This window comes from Bos grunniens, chromosome 8 (assembly GCF_055505025.1).
Source record: "Bos grunniens cultivar Pamir isolate PY7600 chromosome 8, Bosgru_T2T1.0, whole genome shotgun sequence".
In the NCBI taxonomy this organism is placed as follows: Eukaryota; Metazoa; Chordata; class Mammalia; order Artiodactyla; family Bovidae; genus Bos; species Bos grunniens.
The window spans coordinates 68,677,662-68,701,212 of NC_141172.1; the positions used below are offsets into that span (position 1 = coordinate 68,677,662).

At 53.1% G+C, this 23,551-nt stretch overlaps 1 protein-coding gene across 15 annotated transcripts in view; it reads right to left on the reverse strand.

Annotated features, from left to right (window-relative positions):
- PEBP4 (phosphatidylethanolamine binding protein 4) overlaps positions 1–23,551 on the reverse strand; it is a 244,866-nt gene that overhangs the window by 5,881 nt on the left and 215,434 nt on the right. For 6 of the 15 annotated variants that reach the window (XM_086416258.1, XM_086416260.1, XM_086416281.1 and 3 more), the window contains 2 exons: positions 10,019–10,064; positions 7,657–7,770 (listed from right to left, as the gene is read on the reverse strand). The exons of 2 other annotated variants lie outside the window; for them this stretch is intronic. In XM_086416258.1, coding sequence (XP_086272384.1) covers positions 7,657–7,770; positions 10,019–10,064 — 160 coding nt within the window. The remainder of the gene's footprint in view (positions 1–7,656; positions 7,771–10,018; positions 10,065–23,551) is intronic. 7 more of the 15 variants (XM_086416271.1, XM_086416262.1, XM_086416264.1 and 4 more) reach the window with 2 other exon arrangements.

Here is a 23,551-nt window from a genome sequence, read left to right on the forward strand (position 1 = left end):
GAGGCCTGAGCCTTTTATTTTTTTGTGCCGTTAAATGACATCCAGAGACTTCCACTTGGGAGCTGAAAAGCCCTCGTTCCATCACATCCAATTACTCCTGGAGAATATTTGCTGAGTAGCTGATCCTGCTGACTTGAGAGGCTCAGGGCAGAGGGGACCACTATGACTTTGGCGGGAGTGAGAGGGTGGGGATGTCAAGGGGGTTTTCCAAGGTAGAGAGGAGAACCCCCGAGAGCTGGCGAGCGGAAGTGTGATTCCTAATTACCCAGTAAGTGGATCACCGGGCTCCTCCCTCCATCGTGAATTTGGGGGTGGCAGGTAGGTGTGGGTAAGGGAATGAGAAGAGGGGAGACTCCAAATTGTCCACTGAGCCCCCAGTTATCAATTACAATACTTGGTAGTGGTGATGGACGGCTGACTGGAGTTCTGGGTGAAAGTTGGGGATTATCTGCGGTTTCCGGATGATCTGTTCAGTACAGCTTGGGATGGCTGACGCTGGGCTTGACTGGGGTGTGTTCTGGAAGAGGGTGCCTGGGGCCTGTGGCGGTGGCAGGTGGTTCCGAGCCAGGGCGCCTGTCTGAGAGTTGCCCAGCATGGCCTCACCTGGGCCGCTGCCAGGCCCCGAGTCCTACCCGCTCTGCCAGGTGGGTGGGGCCCTTTGGAGGCAGAAGAGGGCTGCCTGACACAAGCCCACACAGTGACTCAGGGGCTGGGCCCCCGGGCTCCTGGGGCCTGGCCAGGTGAACCACCATGGGAGGTCATGGGGGGCGGGGAGGGGCTGTTTTGCAGTGGGTTGTGTGTGTTTGTGTCTGTCTGTGTATTTGGGCTGCTCTCCAGGCAGCACTCCCTTCGCTGCTACCTGGCTTGCACTAGGTCTCCCCTCGTTGCCACCAGGCCTGGTGGATCCCCTGCCAGCCTCGGGCCCTCACCATGGATGCTGCCTACTGTAGACGCTGCCTTTGTGCCCTTGGCCCGGGCTTTCAAACATTTCCCCACAGTGCCCTTACCTCACTCACCCACAGAACTCCACAGGCCTTCAGATGCCACAAGCAAGACTTAAACCCCACGGTGTGGCAAGTCTCTGCCCGTCCCTCCTCTCTGACCCCTGTGGGTGGGTGGCTTACCCAGAGGCGGCTCCATTCAGCAGCCTGTGGTGCTGGGGAGCAAGATTCTGGCTGTCTGGTCTGGAGCCCAGGGACCCTCTTCTGCTCCTCCCACCCTGTTCTGCAAGAAGTCTCCCTGCAGATCCCCCAGGCTTCCGTGGTCAGGCAGACCCAGCCTGGCATGGCCTGTTAGTCCCCATGGTGCCGCAACACAATTCTGGGCCCGTGGTCTTGGAGAGGCTTGAGGAGCCAGCTGTGGCAGAGGGGATTCCCCAGCTCACCCTGAGGCATGTGAGGCCAGCTTGTGGCACCCCTGGGCAAGGTGCCTAAGGTGTGGCAGGGCACAGACCACAGCTCCTAGAGCTTAAGTCTCCACATGGTGCCGGGTTGCAGCCTTCCTCCAGAGGAGGGGTGTGTGGGGGCATCACCAAGACACCCAGGGCAATGGACGGCCTTGCTCCCTCTCAGACCCCACACTAGGGCCCAGAAGTCTGGTGGTCTGGGTCAGGGGAGACGGAATGTGGGTGAACTGTTGCCAAGACCCTTGGCCCAGAAAGCAGAAGAAAATGATCTTGCTATGAACTGCAGATTCTTAGTCAAGCAAGCCACTCACCATTCTGGGCCCTGATTTCCTCCTCTGCCCCGGGGTTGGTAGGGGGCATGTGGTTACTGTGCTGCCCACTCCACATGGTTGGGTGGTGGGGGAGGGGCAGGGCAGGCTGATAGAGAGGCTGGGACAGGGTGGGTGTGGGCACCGAAATGGTCATTTGTGGGCACAGTGCTCACAGAAGCAGCTGTCTTAGCAGATGTTAAAGGAAGTTGAACGTGAGGTGTGTTTGTGAACGTGGGGGTGTGAAAATGTGCAGATCCCTCTGTGTGTGTGTGTGTGTGTGTGAATGGTTATCTGTGGGTTTGTCTCCTATACAAACACACTCATTGATTCAAAGTTCACAGAGGGCTGCGCCCAGGGACAGGTGGCAAAAAGGGAATGTAGGACAGACCTGAGCTCTTTCTTCAAGGAAGAGACTAGAGAGTCTTGTGGTGGACGTTGTTGCTGTTCAGTTGCTCAGTCGTGTCTGACTTTTTGTTGCAGACCCCATGGACTGCAGCACACCAGGCCTCCCTGTTCTCCACTATCTTCTGGAGTTTACTCAAATTCATGCCCATTGACTTGGTGATGCCATCCAGTCATCTCATCCTCAGTTGCCCCCTTCTCCTTTTGCCTTCAATCTTTCCTAGCATCGGGGTTTTTTTCCAATGAGTCAGCTCTTTGCATCAGGTGGCCCAAGTATTGGAGCTTCAGCAACAGTCCTTCCAATGAATATTCAGGTTGATTTCCTTTATTATTGACTTGTTTGATCTTTGCAGTCCAAGGGGCTCTTAAGAGTGGTGGAAGTGGGAGCCGGCAAGAGGAAAATGTAAAAAATACAGAAGAGAGAAAAGCAGGTGACTGAGGACATAAAACTAGGTGTTTTGTGCACATGTGAGCATGCAGTAGGAGCAGGAGAGGGCAGGGGAGGCACTGACAGGGGTGGACTTCTCACTGACTGAGAGAAGATGGGCCCTTGGGGGGACTTAGAGAAGCGCCATGGACTGGTGTCCTGAAAGTTTAAAGGCAGTCCTGCTGTGGGGGAAGGGGGGAAACGTTCTGCCCAGATTGGCAGGCAGAGGCAAATCCATTGCTGGGTGAGCTGGTGGGCGGGTGGACATGAATGAAGAAGCAGGGGTTAAAGGGTGTTCTGGCAGCGTGTGGTCCAAAAGGGTGTGAAACAAGGTATCGAGTGTGGGCCCTCTGCAGACAAGGCCCCTCAAAGCATTTGGTTGGTTCCTCTAGTATCTGGAAGTCTAGGGCCAAATCCAAGGCTGCCATGAAGACCATGTGCAGAGAAACCATCATGAAACCCAGATGAACCCAGAGACCGGATTCTAGGCTTTGGGTGAAGAGGATGGGGAGGGGCGGGGGTTGGAGATTAGACCTGGGGGAGGGGAGCTAAACTGGGAAGCCAAGGGGGCAAGTCCTGTGTCTTATAGACCCAAGATAAGGCCAGTTCCAAATCTGAAAAGGTGAGGTGTGGCCTTTGGGACAAATGTCAGTGAAACTGGGTCAGCCCTTGTCAGAGGGCACCAGTTCAGGCTCTATCAGCCTCAGCATTCTCCTCCATTTAGGGTGTGGTCACATGGCAACCCACTCCAGTATTCTTGCCTTGAGAACCCGTGGATGGAGGAGCCTGGCGGGCTACATCTATGGGGTCGTAAAAATGTCAGACATGACTTAGTGAATGAACAACAACAACAACATGATTAAGCGATGTGACTGTCTCCCTCCACTCTCTCTGTGAGCTCCTGGTGTCTGCAGAGATTCGCCAGGTTACTCCACACATCCGCAGCAGCAGGGATGTACTTCTGTACCCACGGCACCCAGAATGGGGCCTCAAACACACTTGACACCAAGCGTCACCTGAATGGATGCAGAAGGCACTGCTGAATCATGATGTGGAAAGTGGCACAGGGAGGAGGGAGCTGTGGAAAGGCAGGACTTCACCGACTAGAAGCGAGGTGGGCCCAGATCCTCTTCCAGCAGTGGTCCTGGTGGCCCTGGATCTGATAAAAGGCCTCTGCCCAGAAGCCCACAGGACTGGCGGTGGTGGGAGTCGCACCCAGATTTGTGTGGTGAAACTGGCAGGTGGGAGAGTTCCATGAACCAGAAGCAAATCTGTTGAGGGTCATTCTGGGGTAGACCAGCTAGACTAACTCCTTATCTTGATAATGGAGATACTGAGGCCCAGGGAGGTGAGGTGGTTTGTCCAGGGTCGGACAGTGAGCATTTGGATGTTGAGATCTCCCATCTGTTGCCCCCTCGTATGTCATCCTGGAGTCACAGGACAAAGAGGAATCCTGGAGAGGGTTGGGCCCCTGACCCTGAACAATGCCACCTCCCCCATCAATCCTGACCCCCAAAACAGTCATATAAGTTCATGGAGAATAATCTCATGCTTCATTCTCATTGAATCTTGTCATTCACAGCTAAGTTCCAGCATAAGGAGCAACCCCAAAGGACTGAGTCAAGTTAACCATCTTCCGTGGATACCCTTCTACATGGGCTCTTGCATACTGACCTCTCCCGTCCAGCCTCTGGATGCTGTTCCTGTCAGTTCATCCAGGGGTCACTTGACCAGGATTGGCTATGGCACACATACCCTGGGACTCCCCACCTCCCTCCATGGAAAGAAAACTAGATCAAAGTAAGCCCCAGGGCCTGTGCTCATGGGCAAGGCCTCTTGTCCTGGACTCCTGAGGGCTGGTCCAGCTTGAGTGCCCAGAGACCCTCTGGCACTGTGCGAATGTTAGAGACTGCCTGGCCTTGGGAAATGCACACAAGCAGCTTCTGCTTTTGCAGTCAGCCCTGGGCTCGTCCATGCCACACACCCCTAGGCCCCCCAATGGCCTCCTGTCCTCTCATTCTAGTCTGTGCTGCCCACCACTCTGGTGCAGTTTTCTCTAAAGAGTGGCTTTTGTGTGTTACTCTTCACATGGGCAATCTCCAGTAGTTCTCTAGGGCCCCCACCAAAGTCATGCCTGTGCTGGGCTTTGGAGAACCTCCATGACCTCCCACTTTCTCCTTTCATCACCATCACAGGGGGCCTCCCCACTTTTTATATTTTTTTTAAAAATTTATTTATTTATTTTTGGCTGTGCTGGGTCTTTGTTGCAGCTCAGGCTTTTCTCTAGTTGTGGGGAGTGGACTTCTCACTGTGGTGGCTCTTCTTGCTGTGGAGTACAATAAGATCCAGCATCTTGTTGCTCTAGGGCACACGGGCTTCAGTAGTTGTGGCTCCTGGGTTAGTTGTTCCATGGTATGTGGGATATTCCCGGACCAGGGATCAAACCTGTGTCCGCGCTGGCAGGTGGATTCCCAACCACTGGACCACCAGGGAAGCCCTTCTCACTTTTAAAAATAAGCTTTGCCTCTGCAGTTTCCCCAGTCCAGAGCACCCTTTCCCCCTTCACTCAAGGATTCGAATCTCTTCCTTCTCCAGGGCCAGCCTACACTCGGCCTCCTCCAAGTGGCCTCAGGACACTGTGGATCTGAAGATCCAACTCTTTGTTTTCTAGAGGAGGAAATCACGGCCCAGAGACATTAGCTGACCTGCTGAGACGTCAAACCACTAGGTAGACTAGAAATCAATGTTTCCTCACCCTGCAGTAAAATACTTTTCACTCTTCCCAGCTGAAGAAGGTGTGTCATCCTGGAGGGAAAGGGAACCTGGAAAGGGACAGGACTGTCCCTAAGTCCACTGGAGCTCCCGTTGTCCTTCCAGCCAGAAACACACAATTAAGTGCTTAATTATACACTGCTCTGCATTGTTATTTGAGTGTTTCCAAAGGAGATTGTAAGCCCCTTGAGGGCAGGGATCTTTCCCTGTGCCCTGGATCATGTTCCCTCCAAAGACCTTAGCACGGGGCACATGGAAGACATCACACCATGGGACTGCAACCTGGAAACTTTCATCTGCCAGAATAATTTTACCGTCTCCATTGCTGGCAGCAAACAAAACAGCATATGGTAGCCAAAGGGACTCTGCCCAGCGGCAAGTCCGGTTCCAAAGTTTTCACAGAGATGGAAGGAGGGTTTTGCTGGGAGTGCACAAAAAACCGTGGCTTTGGCAAAGATCCAAAGGGGACGAATAATGAGTTTCAGGCCCAATGGGCTTGCAGTTTCATTGCCTGCTGCTGCAGTCATAGGAAAGGCACCGATGGCTCTGGAGGACAAGCTGTGCAAGGGGTGGCAGAGGTCTTTGGTGCGCGCACCTGTCCTCCTCCTTCGCCCCTTTCGCAGCTCCTCTGGGCATCGCCTAATGTTTCTCCCGGCTCCATCCCTCTCTCACCCTGGAAGAGTACTTGGTCCGCTGGAGGCCCCTTCAGGGGACTGTCTGAGCGTTATCCTGTCCAGGGCACTGGCATTGAGGCCCTGATGTTTAATGTGGACCTCAAAGGCACTGTGTTCCTTTATTCGACTCCCATGTCGCATAAACATTGTAGGCTGAGGTGCTGGTTTCCAGCCCCCCTGGAAAATCGCAGTACCAGGATTGGTGGAAGGGGCTTCGTGATGAGACAGGGACCTAGGGAACTGGAGAAACTGGTCTTGGTCTGGACAAGAAACATTTTTATTTCCCTTCTCTCTTTGTAGCCAAACTTGAAACCATGTCTCTGGCAAAGCTGTTTGAATAGATTACAGATTGGTGAGGCGCTCGGGGCATCTGGGGAAGGTTCACCGGTAGAAAGGTTGTACCAGCTCCACTTCCAGGGCGGCCTGGAGCCACCTGTGATTGGTGGACCCTGCTCGGCACATCTGAAGGGCTCCACACTCCCCTCCTCTCCTCTGAGGCCCGAGGCAGACTTGTGACAATACCTTCTCTGGCTTCCCAGTGGGTGGAGGTTGGTTAGGATCACTGGGTGAGAGGAAATGGCTGATGACGCCCACCCACCCCCTCACCCTCTGTCAGCCTGGGGGATGTGCCCTTTGTCCTCCCAAGTTGGCATTCATGCATTCCACATTCTCTTCCCTTCCCTAAAACGGGGTGTGAGACATACAGCGCACAGGGATCACATTATTTCCCACATTCATGAAGAGAAATCTTAGGTTCAGAGAGGGTGGCGTGGCCCTCACAGGGTCAGGTGAGTCACCTGTGACATGGCATCTCAGTAGCCAGGTGTCCCCAGCTCCTTCAGGGCCTCAGCTCTGGTGGTAGGAGGACCAAGGCCATGCAGGCTGGGTTAACCACTGGGGTGCTGCGGGTTCTGGGTCCTCTGGAGAGTGCTGGGAGGGCTGCTCAGAGAAGCCAAAGAGGGGGCATGGCCAGGGATGTCTCTGTCCCACCACTGAGATGGCACAGAGCAATTAAGGACCGATGAAGACAGACCGGCAGGATGGCATTCCAGGGCCCTCTCGCCCAGATCAGAATCAATTACTGGGTACAATTATATGCAGAAGTGCTGTGGGGTAGCTGCCTGCACATGCCATTTGAAGCTACTGGAGGAGATGCTTCTTTCTCTGACTCTAGTTACCCACTTTGGGACCCTGCCTTATAGACCCAACTACCCAACTAAAGCCTCCATCAGGGATGATGGAACTGGCTTCTAGGGGGAGACCATGTCTGATGTCAACATCTCTTTTGGGACATTCATCCCGGTTTATTCTCAAGAGACACCACACCCTTTGACTCTGGCCTCCAAGGCTCATGGACTTCCCTGGTGGCTCAGATGGTAAAGAATCTGCCTGCAAGTCAGGAGACCCGGGTTTGATCCCTGGGTCGGGAAGATCCCTTGGAGAAGGGAATGGCAACCCACTCCAGTATTCTTGCCTGGAGAATCCCATGGACAGAAGAGACTAGCAGGCTATAGTTCATGGAGTTGCAAAGAGTCAGACATGATTAAGCGACTAACACTCTAAGGCTCATGGGTAGAGTTAAGGTCGCAACTTGCCCACAAATACTCGAACCATTCACTTCCACCCCAGAATTCACCCCAGTTTTGAATAATGGGAAGGTCTTACCTCGAGTTTTGTTTTCTTTGGGAGAGAGAGAGATGGTCCTTCCTTCCTGAAGATAGACAAAGAACTGGTAGCGATGTAAGCCACTGTGTGCTGGTGGGGAGGGAGGATGGTAGGCTATGGGAAGAAAAAGGAGAGAGGGTGGGCTCCATGTGCCCCAGTACACAGGGGCTCCTGGCTGCTCTGGGAAGGGGGCAAAGAGTCAGTCTTGGTCCTTTTCATGGTCCTCGCTGACTCTCCTGGGGTCCCAGCTGTGTGTGTGTGGGTGGGGGGAGGTCCACATACTGCAGACCTTCAGGCTTTATCTTGGGCAGAATCTCATCTTCAGTCACTTCATTTAAGAAGCGCATTGTTTGGGGTGGTGGGGGGAGGAGGAGGTGTGGGCAGGTTGAAGGTCTTGGGTGCTGGCTGGACTCTTGGGCCTTTCCGGACCAGTGGGTCTTGGTGTTGTCCCCTTTCCGCTTTGGTCTATCCTGATGGATTTCCTGCCTCAAGAGAAACCCCATCTTCCTCTGCGAGTGTGTTTGGCAGGGGATTTTTATTTATTTTCTCAGCATTTCCTTATGAACTCAATCCCCAAAGAAGCAAATTTCTTGGCTGGATCCGGAGGATCTGGAAGTGGTTACGGGGGTGGGTGGGACTCGGTTCAAAGGTTTGATCATGGAAGCTGTAGGATCTGGGTGCTTGGGGCACCGGGAGCTGACTCAGTCTCTTCCGGAGAAGAGTGCCCATCTCCCCTCCTTTTGCTCTTTGTGCGGGAGGCACTGTTTGTTGAGGGGGAGATGTGGAGTGGGGACATCTCTCATCCTTCCCCTAAGTTTATGCAGGGCCTCGGGGTTTTGCGGGTCAGACTTCTGCAGACTGTTCCAGCTGGGCCTCCTTCCAAGAGTGTGGTGCCTCTTTCCCACCCCTCTGCTCCCTTCATCTTTCTTTCCAAGGAACCAAGCATCTTCTGAGGGGTGGGTGGGGATGGAGTGTTTGCAAGGATGCTGCTAGTGGGATGGAGCATTGACATATGATGGCCACTTCCCTCTCCTGATTGTCAGTTAGACAAGAATCACTTGCTTCTCAGAGCGGTGGAAGCTTTCCTCCTGGTGCACTTCCGGCCTCTGGCATGCTCGCAGCCAGGGGAATTCCTGACTATTCATTCCTCCCTGGGTTTTTACATTGCAGAGCAGATGTGTGTGTGTGTGTGTGTGAACCCAGGGTCTGCCAGAAGTCATGTGAGTTGTGTGAACCAGGGTCTACACTGGGGTGGGTGTGGGTTTTGCAGGAACTGGTGCATGTGTGCCCAGGCTATTTTGGAGGGGCTCTGCAGTGTGTGCGTGTGGGTAAATTGACGCTTTTTTTTATACAAATACTGCTGTCCAGTGATGGATCTCAGTGGTTCTGTGCAGCTGGGAATTTGTCCTAGGGGGAGATGGAGATGGAAGCTCTTCTCACTAGGGTGTTCCTGAAGAAACTCTCCCTCCAAAAGTAGAGCTGAGAGGCACGAGGAGGAAGACAATGGGACACATTTGTTGAGCTGCATCTTGGGCCCAGGCCCCAGCTAGGTGCTTTCCCATGTCACTAGTCACAAGTGTTAGTCGCTCAGTTGTGTCCGACTCTGTGACCCGTGGACTGTAGCCTGCCAGGTTCCTCTCTGTCCATGGGATTCTCCAGTCAGGGATACTAGAGTGGGTTGTCGCATCCCGGGAATCCTCATCACGACTCGGGAAGGCGGGTATTATGGCTATTATCTAGATGAGGAAACTGGGGCTCTGAGTTGACAGTCAGTGGTGGAGCTGGGCTTTGTATCCAGGCCTGGCTGGTGCCCGAGTCTGTGTTGCTTCACCAAACCATGAAACTCAGTTGTTTTTTTTCTTGCTCAACCCTTTGCCAGGGGCCAGCTCATCCTTGGAGCAGTTGCTTCAAGCTGAGTGGTGGGCCTGCTCTTGCTGGCGGATCCCAGAGGGAAGGGAGGAGGGGAGCTGGTGGTGAGGATGGGGGTGGGAAGAAGAGGGGATTGGAGAAAAGGGAGGTCCATGCAGCTGCATAGTAGGGCTGGGAGGGAGCAGGGAGGGGACCAAGCCCATTTTGGGGGGCAGTTCTGGTTCCGGGTTCTGTCTCAGAAAAGCCCTGTAAGTTAATGTAGGCTCCATCTCTTACTGGTTGTGTGACATGGGACAGGTGGGTCTATGCCTCAGTTTCCTCCTCTTTATAAAAGAGATGTTGATGGCAGTGACCTTAAAGGACAGTTGTGAAGATTAAATCAGAACGTCCAAGTGAACTCGGGGATCAGTGCTTCCCACACCGTGAAGCTGTATTGCTATGATGCTTGTCATTGCCCTGGCTGGGGGGAGGGGCCCTGGAGGGTGTCACTCACGCGATAACTCCTGGCCCTGAATCTTCCCTATCTTCATGTCGGAGCCCTGAAAATAAGAGATAGGCACGGGCAAGGGTTACTCCCAGGGCAGCGGAAGACCACACCATCCACTCAGTCCCAGTAGGCTCTGCTGAGTTCTGTCTTTCTCTCTGAGAGAGCAGAATGGGAAAGGAGGAAGCGGTCTGACTGTCCTGGGGGATGCTGCTAGGACAGGCTGTGGGGTTTAGAATGGTGCCTCAGGGGGTCTGGGAGAGAGGACAGATACAGACATTGTTGGGGATGACCTGCTGGCAAGGCATGGACCCCCTGGTCTATGGAGAGCCTGAGAGGATCCTTCCGGAAGAGACATCCCCCCCTCACCCTCCGTGCTCCTAGGCTGAGCCCAGGATGCACCTCTAGGTCTGTGGGTCCTGTTAAATCTAGTGCCTGGGCTGACCATGCTCACTGCTTGCCCATCCTCTCAGGCTGTCTTTGGGACCTTCAGAATACTCTGCCAACGGCTGCCTGAGCAGCTAGCAGGGCAAGGGAGGGCCAGAGGAGGCTGGACCGCCTGATTCTGAGGCTCGAGGGGACTCAGTCCACCATGCTGGGTGGCTGGGACAGCCTCAGTTTTCCCCCTTCCCTTGCTCCCTTTCCCTTCCCCCTCCCCTCCACTCAGTGTCTGTGAGATAATGAGGTGATCCTGGGGGCGGGTGCTAATTACTGTTTGTGCAGGGCCGGGAGATGCTCAGATGAAAGGTGCTGGAGCGGGCCCCTGGGTCTGTGCCATGGCTCGGGGCCCTGGGCCATGCCAGAGAGTCCTGCGGCCCCTAGGTGTGGGGTTTTATAGCCTTAATGATGGTGATTAGTGTGGCTCTTCGCTGGTTCTGCCAACACCTAACTGTGCCCTGGCCACCTTTCCACCCAGCCCTGCTGGTGCGGCCCCTGCTCCTTACCCGTGAGAGGAGGTAGGGGTGGGGTGGGGCAGGGGAGCATGCGATATTTCTCCTCAGGTCTCTGCGGAGCTTCTCAGAGTCTGAGTGACCCAAACCCCAGTGTGGTTTCCTTTTTACAAAAACGCAAGCCCCGTTCTATTCCAGACCCCCCATCCCCTTCCTGTTCTCCCCTTTACGCTGCAGTTTGTCCAAGTTTGTGCCAGAATATCCCTCTCCCTCCCCTCTCCCTGCTCCTCCGTGTCCAGCTAGGTCACCTGTGGTGGGAAGAAAGGGCAGGAGACTGCAGAAGGATGGAGCCCCGCTTTGAGCCCCACTCCCACTGTTTCCTGCATGTCTTTTGATGTCCTTGCCCTCAGCCTCACCCCATCTTGTTTGCTCAGTAGCACCCAGGTAGCCTTCTAATTCAGCCCCTCAGATGGACCCGAGCTCTGCTTACCCCCTCTCCCCCAGGATCAGGCCAGGCCTTATCTAGGGCTGGCTTGAGACCCTGGTGTGGCCAGCAGCTGAGGTGCTGGGGTGGCAGGATGTGTGGGGGAAATGGAGGCCCCTCCCCTGGATACTCTTCTCTCTCCCAGGAGAGGCGGGGAGGACCTGAGGCCTTCCAGTCGCTTTCTCCGAATAGCTCCCTGGCCTCTCTAGCAGGACTGAAAGGTGGGTGCTGAGGCCAGGGAAGCCCAGCCCAGCCTGGCCTCCCCCTCGTTCCCAGCCTCCCCCTCATTCCTTCCCAAGTCAGCCCGGCCAGTGGTTTGTTTAAACAAAACAATAGCAACCTAGGCCGGCTGTTTCTTTTCAATTCCCCACAGGCTTGGGTCCCACCCAGAGTGATAAACAGGCCTCTCTCCTGGTGCAAACACAGAGAGGGGGCGAGGGCGCGGTAGGCCCTGGGCCTGTAGGGTCAGAGCAGTGTGGAAAGTCTGATCGTAGCCTCCATGAGGGTGGGGAGGCTCTCCGTCCCCTCCCTTTCACTCTGGGGAGTCTTTTTCTCCTTGGCCGGGGCTGGTTTGGCAAGGACACATGCAAACCCTTAGTAACACTGGCGGCCCTTCCTGCCCGCCTTCCCCTGCCCACTGCCCCCGAGATCGGCTGAGGCAGCTGCCAGGGGCCGTGAGCAGATGGTACTGATGGCCTGGAGAGCCTAGAGGGTCTCTCGGGACCCTGTCCTTGGACAGATACTAATCCTTGTTGGCAGGAAAAGCACCATGGAAAGTTCTGAGAAAAGACCAGGCAGCAGAAGGGTCCCTGAATGTGGTCAGCTCTGTTGGTGTTTACTCAAGTTGGGTTGGGAATTGGCTAAGCTCCCCTTTGGCCATCAACTGTCCTCAGGGGCTTAACGTTTCTACCACAGAACTAACACCTGGTGGGGGCCTTAGCAAACCAAATCCAAGGGTGAGCAAGTTGAGTCCCCAAAAGAGCTCAGACAACACGTCCAGCACCACGCGAGTGGTGAGTGAGCGAATGCCAAAGGTTCTAGGAGGAGGGGGCCTCAGACCCTTTGACCTTGGACCCACAGTACTTCTTCTAAGACACTGTGACAATCCCTTTCCTTCTCTAGGAGGTGTTTTTTGGGAAAAGTGAAAGACTTAGTTGCTCAGTCATGTCTGACTCTTTGCGACCCTGTGGACTTTAGCCCGCCAGACTCCTCTGACTATGGGATTCTCCAGGCAAGGATGCTGGAGTGGGTAGCCGTTTCCTTCTTTAGGGGATCTTCCCAACCTAGAGATTGAACCCAGGTCTCCTGCAATGTAGGCAGATTCTTCACCATCTGAGCCACCCACCGTTATGTATTAATTTTTCTTGGCAGTACCCTGTGGCATACAGGATCCTTGTTCCCTGACCAGGGATTGAACATGCACCCCTTGCATTGGAAGCATGGAGTCTTAACCACTGGACCACCAGGGAAGTCCCAGGAAGACCATTATTAATGTATACAGGTATTATCCAGCTAATGGAGGACAGGGAAGCCTGGCGTGCTGCAGTCCGTGGGGTTGCAAAGAATCGGACTTGACTGAGTGATTGAACAACATTACCTGGAGGACTGGGGCTCCTGTGGCAATGATTACGCACCCCCTCAACACCACCCCCATCCCATGTGAAAACATGAACTCTCCTAAAGCATCATCATGGCTTACAGTGTCGCACATCACCTTAGAAAGCAGGAAAGTCACCTTAGACAGCTGGAAAGCTTTGGAGATGGAGGAGATTCGGGGGAATTTTGAAGAGAAGAGGGAAATCTATTATTCAGAGGAGACGGGGTTGAGGGAAGTACCCTGAGAGTGGCAACAAGCTCAGCATTTGAGGACCAGACCCCACACCTGTCGAGTCAGCAGAGAAGAGCTTTGGCAGGAGAGCCTCAGGAGGGGAGGGCTTCCTTTCTTTCCCCACTACCCCCTTCTCGGCCCCCAGGCATGCTGCTCCTCTTTAAGACTGGCACAGACAAAACTTCCTTTCCCTAACTATAGCTAAGACAGGTGGACATTTTCAAAAGAAACTTGTCTGAATGCAGATTCTTAAAAAGGAAATAATGACAGAAATTACACACAGCATGAAAATAGTTGGATTGCTAATCCTCAAGAACACTGAGAAGTCCGGGATGGGTTTTCTGGGATTTCAGTATGGGAGCACCGGAGGTGTTTTGTCAGTGCGCTTGGGAGGATGTTCTGGGCCCTTCTAAGTCACAGGGACCCAGTGGCCTTGGGACAGCAACTCCTTTCCTCATCAGCATCCTTTGGAAATGCGGAACCCAACACTCAACATCCTCTTAGCAGCGGGAGGGGAGCAAGAGGTGGGAAATTGCTGAGTTGGACCCTTAAATGCTCGGGATATAAGATAGTCTCCCCTCTTTTTAGATTCTGGTGCTTGATGTGTGCATATGTACATCCATGTGTGTGTAAATGTGCATGTGTGTGCATGAAGGGTGTGTACAGAGCTAGGTGGCACACAAACTAACACATACTATTCTATCACAGAGAAGAAGCTCAACTCTGTGGACCCTATGGAGGAATGTCCTGGTTTATAGAACATGAGACTTTCCTTCCAGCTCTCTCCCACCTCAGAACCCATCGTGTCTTGTTGAGCTAGTTTGAAACTGACATGTGAGATGTTTAAGAAGAGCTGAGGCTCGATGGGGAGTTGCAGGAACCTCATTTCACGGACCAGGGTGATGCAGGCTGTCTCAGCCAGGGTTGTTCTGACTGGGGCTTGTCTCAGGGCAAGTAAAGAACACAGTGCTGGGCTTTCCTGGTGGCTCAGAGGTAAAGAATCCACCTTGCAAATGCAGGAGACACAGGTTCGATCCCTGATACGGGAAGATCCCACATGCCATGGAGCAACTAAGCCTGTGCACCACAACTGCTGAGCCTGTGCTCTAGAGCCGGGGAGCCACAATTACTGAGCCCATGTGCCCTAGAGCCCATGCTCTGCAACAAGAGAAGCCTCTGGAGCGAGAAGCCCGAGTACCGCAACTACAGAGTAGCCCCTACTCGCCACAACTAGAGAAAAGCCTGAGAGGCAACGAAGACCCAGCACAGCCTAAATAAATAAAATTATTAAAAAAACAAAACAAAACAAAACACAGTGCTGGAAGCTGACAGCTGCCCCCCCATCCCATCTTACATTTGTAACGAGCTTTTAGTATTTATTCTCGAGGGTACTGTCCAATCAATGGATCTGACAGCAGCTCTTGTATGGGAAGGGCAGAGATTGGTCTCCCCATTTGACTGGAGAGAAACCCAGAGGAGCTTCAGCTTCTCAAGGGCAGGGGCTGTATCCTTTCTATCTTTGTAGCTCTCAAGATACTTGGCACACAGGAGGGGTATTAGATGTTCTCAGTGCCCTGGCCCATTCCCTGGCTCACTGGCTCCACCTTCAACCTATTTCTCCTGGTCCCAGGGCCAGCACCAGCCTCCAGAGCTTGCTTCACCCCCAGCCCCCATGCATCAGGGCAGATGTGCTGGGGTGTTAAACTTCCCTGGCAATAGCTCTTAACCAATGACTGATGGGAACTGGTGTATAAGTGCTCCAGGAATCCACAGTGGAACTTGCATGCTCACGCACCTTCCTTTTCCTGTCTTACCCACTGCCTAACTGAGTGCTCTCTTGTGTCCCCAGCAAAATAAACTGCTTGTGTTAAAATACTTGTCTCAGGCTCTGCTTCTGGGGGACCCCCAAGCAAAGACAGCTTTTTTACGGGTCCAATAGACATTTGGAGATGAATGAAGGCTTTGTCTTTCAGAGGTGGCTGATTTTGTTTACTTATTTTTGGCGGTGTCGAGTCTTAGTTGTGGTATATGGGCTTCTCTCTGGTTGTGGAGTGCCATCTCAGTAGCTGTGGCATGCAGGCTTAGTTGCCCGGTGGCATGTGGGATCTTAGTTCCCTGACCAGGAATTGAACCTTCATCCCTTGCATTGAAAGGCAGAGTCTTAACCACTGGACCACCAGGGAAGTCCCTTGGTCCTAGCCTCTCCTGATGAGACCACACTGCTACTGTCTGGACCTGGGTCCTTCTGCCTTCCCAGGCCAGGCCCCAGAGTTCCCTGACAGAATTGGTCCCTGATATACTGTGTATGTGCTAAGTCACTTTAGTCATGTCTGACTCTTGCGTCCCCATGGACTATAGCCTGCCAGGCTCCTCTGTCCATGGGATTTCCCAGGTAAGAATACTGAAGTGGGTTGCCATGTCCTCCTACAGGGGATTTTCCCAATGCAGGGATGGGACCCTGAAATATGAAACCCTTGGAAAGCCACAAACAGGTGAGCAATCTAGATGAAAGTCACCTCAGTCCTTTATTTCTTGTCCCCTTGGGTACAGCCGGAGAGCTACATTCCCTGAGAATGGAGGGTCCAGAGATGCCCCCTCCCCCAGCCGGGGGAGCCCCTTAGCTAAGGGCTCTGTGAGGCATGGTGGCCAGATTTGGGTAGTGAGATCTGGAGGGCGGGGCAGGGGTCTGGTTCAGCGCTGCTCTCAGGAGGGAAGCTGGTCCCACTTCCTCACTTCCCTTCAATGACCTCCAGGCAACCGCCCACCCAACTGGGCATCCATGGAGGTCCCAGGTACTTGGGCTTGCTGAACCCCTGAGCAGAGGACCCGCGGCACCTTTCTGAGAAGATGATTTAGTCTCTTCACCCACCTCTTCCCATCAGGGCGGGAGGATGCACTTCTCCCACCTGGCTTCAAACCTCTGTCACAGTGGGAAGTTTAACTTTGTGATCTCTGGGTCGGAGGGTGGGGTGCCCATCGAGAGAGTCCTGAACTTGAAAGGTGAGGTATAGAAGGGTGTCATGCAAATAAGGGAGAGCAGAGGGAGAAATGAGCAAAACAGAGCACTTGTAGGGGCAGGGGGAGGGGGGCGGTGGGGCGGCGGAGCGGGGAATGGAAAAGAAGGGAAAATAGGACAGAGTTCTAGGCTCTGACACTGGCATTGAATGAGATGCTCCTTGCTGTCTGCACAACTGCCTGCAAGTTGCCAAGTGGCAAAGGATCTAAGAAAAGGCACAAGATTAGAAAGTACTACCCAGCAATCTATGGATTCTGCAGTTCACAAGGGGTAAGTGAGTGGTAGGCATTGACAGCTCCTGGTATCTGAAGTCCCCCAGGGCTGCGGCTGCCAGGCCTCCTAACACCCACCTGGAGAGGACCCAGCCAGGGAGACTGTGCCTGCTCCAAGGGGAAGCCTGCGATCCATTAATCCTGTGGCCTGCTTTTTGCCCTGGGGCTGGGAAAACGGGCTGGCCATTGAGGCGGGTGGAATGGAATCCGTGGGAAGTGGTAAGAAGGAAGCACAGACCTGAGCCCTCCAGGGAGCTGAGTGCTTACAGACTCGAGGGTGTAGGATGGCCAATTTTTCTTTGCACCAGTTTCCCTCAAGAAGTGTTAGCATCAAGGACCTGATAGACTTCCTCTGGCATCTTCAAGGATAGGGCGGTTGCATGGCGAATTTCATCATTAGAAAATGCCCACGGATGGCCAGCAAATTCTGGTATATCACACCAACTGGCAATAGGACCCTTGGGTTTTGATTCCTAGTTTGGCTTCAAATCTGGAGTCAGTTACTTTCCTGCATCTCCAGATGCCAAAATGGGTTGGGGCGAGGTGGGGTGTAGCTGGTGTGCTTCTTGGAGTAAGCAGTTACCGGGATGGGAGGGACTTCATCTCTCTCCACGTCTTTGGGTTAAGAGGCAAGATTTCCCAAGGCCTGGGTCAAGGTTGCTTGTGTCTAACAAGTTGTGTCTAACAGGTTGTCCAAGTTTTTTGTTCCAGGTCACGTGGACGTGCATGTGGTTCCCAAAGAAGCCACACTGTCTTGCACCTGTGTGTATGTGACAGTATTGAGCATAGCGTTGGCCCAAGGGATGCTGGCTGGGGAGATGGGTAGATTCAATGAATGAGAAGTCCTGTGAAATAGGAATTAAGACACATTTTATGGTATTGAGGAATACATGATCTAGTTGGGCAGACATACTGTCAAAGAAATAACTGTATTATACATCTAAATAATTGCAGTCTATAGGAAATCCTGGAGGAGGATAGAAGAAGGAAATTGCAACTGCTTGGGGTTAGTGATCAGGGAAAGCTATTGAAAGGAGGCTGTACTCCACCTGGGCTTTGAAGGGTGTGTAGGAGTTTTCCTATTTTCTAGTGGACTGGATAGGGGAAGGAAGGGGCATTTTAAGTTGAGGAAGTTGCATAAGCAAGGTATAAATATGTAAACAAGGCATGGAAAGAACAGGTGGGTCTGGAAGAAGCTCAAGTTAAGGCTTGAAATGTAGGCTGGGGTTAAGCTTCAGTGTCTGGTAATGCTTCTGATATCTGAGAATCAAAGCCATCAACAACCCAAACTTTGTATCCACAGACCCCGGCAAGACTTTTTCTGTTTTCCACATACTCAGCAACTGTGTCCCAGGAGCCTCACTGAAGTGGGCTGGTCAGCTGCCTCTCTGGTCAAGAAAGAATCTGGGTGGGACTAGGCTTTGGGACATGGCCCACATGGCAGGTCAGATCTGGATGGAGCTGAACCCTGTGACCATGGCCTCACTCACAGCAGGTGAGTATGGGACCCTCAAACTCCAGCCCATCCCCATTGCAGACTGTTAGTTTTTCAGTTTTAGGTCATGAAAGTACAGTATGTTCATTACAGAAAAAATTTCAGACTCAGGAGAAAAAAAAAAATAACTAGAGAGAGAAAGAATCCCCGGGATTACTCTGCATAGAGATAATGGCCCTGAGAACATCAGGGCTCCCTTCTTTGCATTTGGGTCCCAAAGCTTCTTGTTACACAAGTGTCAGCTTCGAGCTTGTTATCCCTTCTGGGGTCGGCATTGGCTGGATGCCCATCTCCTTGGGGAAACTTTCCCTAGTTGCTCTGAGTCTCTGAAGCTCAGAGACTGATTTGGACCTCAGGAGATGGTGGACTGCCCCCCTCTTTGACCCTGGTCTGCTACAGGTTACCCATTCTCTGGATGTAGCATCAAGGTAGGGTTAGGAGGAGAGTGGGAAGGAAAAAAGGAGTAAAGAACTCAATGTAGGGTCTCATTAAACCTGTCCCAATTAGAAACAGTCAAGAAATATTAAGATAGATTGAGAGCAAATATCATGAGGTGATAGCTAAATATAATTATTATGCATCATTGTCAGCTTAGGCTAAAGACTGCCATTTCCAGACACACGGAACAAACACAGAAGCTTTCGGTACCAACAACAGGTTGCCAGAATGCTTCATTTATTTGAACTCATGTAGGGAATTGGGTATTTTTCATAAGAACATTTCCCTGGTCTCTCAAATCTTATATGTTTAGCTTCCCAACTCCTTTCATTTTAACTATTATATCTTGGATAGTGATCTTATTAAAACACTAGTTCTTGTGTTCTTCAACACACACACACACACACACACACACACACACACGGAGAATACCTTCTGTAATTTTAAACACCATGATGGTATACTGTCAGTGAATAACCAGTTTTTCACCTTGCAACAACACAAGACTGCAATGTTCAAAAATAAATACAAAGAACGGGCCATTCAGCCTTCCGCCTGCTCCAACCTCCTCCAGGTCCAATAATTTAATATAGATGTCACGGTCAGTACATAAAGACAGGGGAACCACCTCCTGCGGGGCACCTACAATGAGGCAGGCATTTTGCCAGCATCTTGGCGCAAGCTAGCTCACTCCGGTCTCTGCCTTGTAGCCCATTTGCTGCTAAGGAGACCGCCCCTCACCATTGACAGAACGGAAGTCCTCAGTCCTGCTGAGAGAGCCGAGCTTCGTGGTCTGGTGTCTGGCGCTGCAAGAACCAGGGATTTGGTGCCATGGGGTTAAAGCATGGATCAGTGACTGAGCTGTTAACACAGCTGTTCCAAAGGGCAACCTGGGCACTGGTCCAATGTCATTACCTATTAGCCGCATGACTTTGAGCAAGACACTTAATTTCCCAGCGTCTTAGTCTCCATACCTGTAAAGGAGCAACGATAATGATACCTGCCCTGGTTTCCTCACAGGCTCGTGAAGAAGAAATTAGGAAATGGGATAGTATGAGATCCTGTGGTGCCATCTGAGTGTAAGGATCATGACGGGCCTCCTTTCCCCAGGGTTCAGCGTGGAAGGAAAGGGCTGAGGTCACTGCTGCCCAGGCTGAGTGGGGAGGGGACACTGCCTCCAGCTGCCGCTTGCTCAGAACCCATCCCACTGGCTATCTTTTGCTGTGATTGACTCAGGAAGCCTCCTGGCAGGGTCAGCCTCATGAAGCTAATGGGGCACCGTGGGCTCGGAGATTACTCAGCTGTGAATGTGGGGCCCGTCCCGCTGGGCTGGCACTCGCCCGGCTGTGCAGAGCGTGTGGCACATGATGTTTATTAATATGCCTTGATGAGGAGCATTAGTGTCTACTAATGACACCATCTGAGCCTGGCCTGCCTTCTCCCATTCCTCTCTCTTCCCCTTCCTGTGGAGACACACACCCACTCACATAGAGATGTTGGCCCTCGGAGGAGGGACAGAAGGCACAGTTGCCCCCCACACCCCGGGAAGGCAGGGGCTGGGATGGGGGTCCAGTCACAGGGGTCAGACAGAGGATCCAGGATAGGGGAGGAAGTAGGGTGCTGCTGGCTCAGGGGTCAGGTGGGAATCTGGCCAGAAAGTGCTTGGTGGTGGAAGCAAGGAAACAAAACAGTGGCAAGACTTTTCCAAAACTGGTGGGAAGGATGGGGAACGGCAAGGGTGAGACAGGAGACTGGAGCTGGGGAGGGGCTGGCCCTGGCTGGGAGCAGGAGGGAGGGAGGCTAGACGAGGGGCGGGGATGGCAGGGGTTGGGGGTGGGAGGAGGGGCGAGAGCCAGAGAAGGGATCTGTGAGTTAAGTTCACTCAGCCACACGCATCCACAGCCCCCACTGATGCACACACACTCATACACACAACACGTGCACTTGCATGCATACTCACGTATACATGCTCACACAGCCTTCAACTCACACACACACTTGTGCACATTCAATCACACATGTCCTCACGTGCTCACATATACATGTGTTCAGTCACACACATGCTGGCATACACACATGACATGCTTATTCAATGCACACTCACATACATTCCCCCACCTAAACACGTATTCACACATGCCCACACACAACACCCTCAGATACACTCACTCACACTCACATATACACGGTCATACACATAGAGCCCTCCACCTTGCACATTTATCCAACACATATATACACATAATGCCCACACACTCACACATGCTTATACATGTACACACTCACACATATACACTTAACACACATTCACACACACCCACACACATGCACATTTGCAAGGCACTCATACACACACACAGACAACCTTCCACACACTCCCTCTCCCAGGCAGCCTCTCACTGGTGGGTATGTCAGGGGTCATCAGGGTGGGGGGTGTTTGGGGAGGGGGCCAGTGGTGGTGAGGCTACAGTGTGGACCGTGGGACTAGGAGAAGCGGGGTGTGGGAATCTCCAGGCCTTTGGCAGGAGACCAGGACTGAGGGATGACTGATTAGGACTGAGGGCTGTGAGTAAGAACTGAGCTGTTCTCTGTTACTCTCCAGAGTCTGAGGGCCAGAGGGGTGGGGACACAGGAAGGAAGGGGAGCTGGGGCAGGAGAGGGGGGTCAACTAGGAGTCAGGGGTGTCCCGGCTCTGCCCCCTGCCCTCCTGCCTGTTGTGGTGGGATGTGGCAGGCTGGCCTGCCGCCTGAAGCAGTAGAACAATTAGGAAACACTACAGTTAATCCTGAAACAAGCAGGACTTGAGAAACTGTAGCCAGCCCGAGGGGAAGAAGCTGCAGGGCTACCTCCTCAGGCCAGCCCTTATCAACCGCATCTCTAATCTCCAGCATCTAGTCTTTCTGGCTGGGTGGCTGCAACCCCAGAGGAGGGACTGCGAAGACCAGAAAGCTGGGAGGAGGCAATCTGCCCAGACCTTTTCTCCCCAGCCCCAGTTGGGCAGAGGGGGTCCAGCAACCCCATAACTGTCCCCTGGCCCGGTGAGGAGTGCTCCAGGGCTTGTGAGTGGTCAGGGGGAGCACCAGTGTCTAGAACACTCCCTGAGTGGTTGTGAGAGCTATGTGGGGGCTCCCCCAGGTTCACCAGGTAGGGATCACCGACGGCCAAGAAGGCTTCTCATAGCATCTGGCTCAGCAGTTTCCTCTGGATCCTGGCCTTCCTGCCCCTTCCATCTACTCTCATTTTGCCTGTGTCTCCCCACCCCCCAACCCGACTGTTCTACTCTCTACCACCAACCAGGAAACAGCCAGCTGTCTCTGGGCTCCTCTGTCCTGGCCATGGACCAGTTCTGGGATGCGGTTGTCCTAGAACCCAGGCCCCAGAGGCTGGTGGGTCCTCAGTCAGGCTTCTGAGCTTAGCTGTGGCCCCCTCCTTTGCCCTATTTTCAGTTCCACACTTGGCTTCAGGAGAAAGATAAGACTTTGTCTATACTTTGGGGTCTCTCTCTCCTTCTCCACCAAAGGGCCCAGGCCCAGGGCTGCCTTGTGAAAAGGAAGGGAGGAAGGAAGGAGAAAAGAAAAGAGAGAGGGAAGGAAGGAAGGAAGGAGAGAGGGACTTTCTGGAAGGAAGCTTGGGGATCAAGACTTTTGAGCAAGAAAAGATGCCGGCGAGGTATGGAGGCTCCAAGAAACCCCAGGCTCCTTAGAGAGGGTGACAATAAGCAGAAACAGTCTGTCTCATTCAAATCACGTCTTACTCTTTTCAGAGGGACTGACAGTGAACTTAGCCCCAGTCCCTGGCCCCTTGCTGCTCAGAGAGGCAGCAGCATCACGTGGGAATTTGTGAGAAAGGCGGGATTTGGGGCCCCACCCAGATATGGTATGAATCAGGATCTTTCTTTTAACAAGAGCTTGCGTACACACTCATCTGAGAAGCGCTGCCCCGGAAGCCTGCTCCCAGGGTCCGGCGTCTCTGGACCAGGAGCGCAGGGTCCGAATCAGAGCTGTGGTGGCAGCGGTGGTGACATGAGCCCTTGTCTCTGACACTGTTCCCTTTCTGGTCTCTTCCAGGCTCAGGAGCACCCCCACCCTGCCCCCAGGGGAGGGGATCATACTTCCCAGAGCAGGACCTGCTTGACCTTCAGGTGCAGAGGTGACCCCAGCTCTCAAGGCAGACTATTTGGACTGGCTGGGCTCCTGAGTGGTCACAGGAGGTAGACAGGGGTTGGGGCCGGGCCAGCACTGGGAGACATGAGGCCTGGTAAGCACCCCTGCTTGGAGCCATGAAAAGCAGACCCAGTTGGTGATTCTTGGTGTCACTCACTATTCGGAACCTTTGAGTTTCTGGCCTTGGGCAAGACAGCCCCTCCTGCTGGAGGGGGCCCTGAGGAGCCACATCTGAGTGCACTGTTTGCTAGGTGCTCCCCAGGTGTTGGATACACACCCACTGGTGCTTCCTTCTTCCCATCCTGTTCCCCACTCCCAACCCTATTTGAGGAGGTGGGGAATGCTTATTCCCGAGGTGCTTATTCATTTATTATTATGTTTTTGGCCGTGAGGCTTGTTGGATCTTAGTTCCCCCACTAGGGATAGAACCTGGATCCTTGGCAGTGAAAGCGCAGAGTCCTAACCGCTGGACTGCCAGGGAAGTCCCTCTCCAGGTGTTTAGAAATCTCTGGGGAAGGAGGAGGCAAGAGAGCACTGCTCATGGACTTCCCTGGTGGTCTGGTGGTTAAGAATCCACCTGACAGTGCAAGGGACATAGGTTTGATCCATGTCTGGGAAGATTCCACATGCCATGTGGCAACGAAGCTCGTTCAAGTTCATGACCCCACGTGCTCTAGAGGCCTTGACTGGCAACAAGAGAAGCCATGGCAATGAGAAGCCTGTGCATTGCAATTAGAGAGTAGTCCTCATTCACCACAACTAGAGAATGCCTGCACACAGCAACGAAGACCCAGTGCAGCCAAAAATAAATAAAATAAATACATACATAAATTAAAAAAAGAAATCGACAACTCAAAACATTTTGAAAAAGAGAGAGAGCAAGCATTGTTCTTTCTTGCAGTCTTGGACCAGAGGCGGGTGTGTAAGGTGGCTCAGGAGGCCGGGGGGTGGGGGGG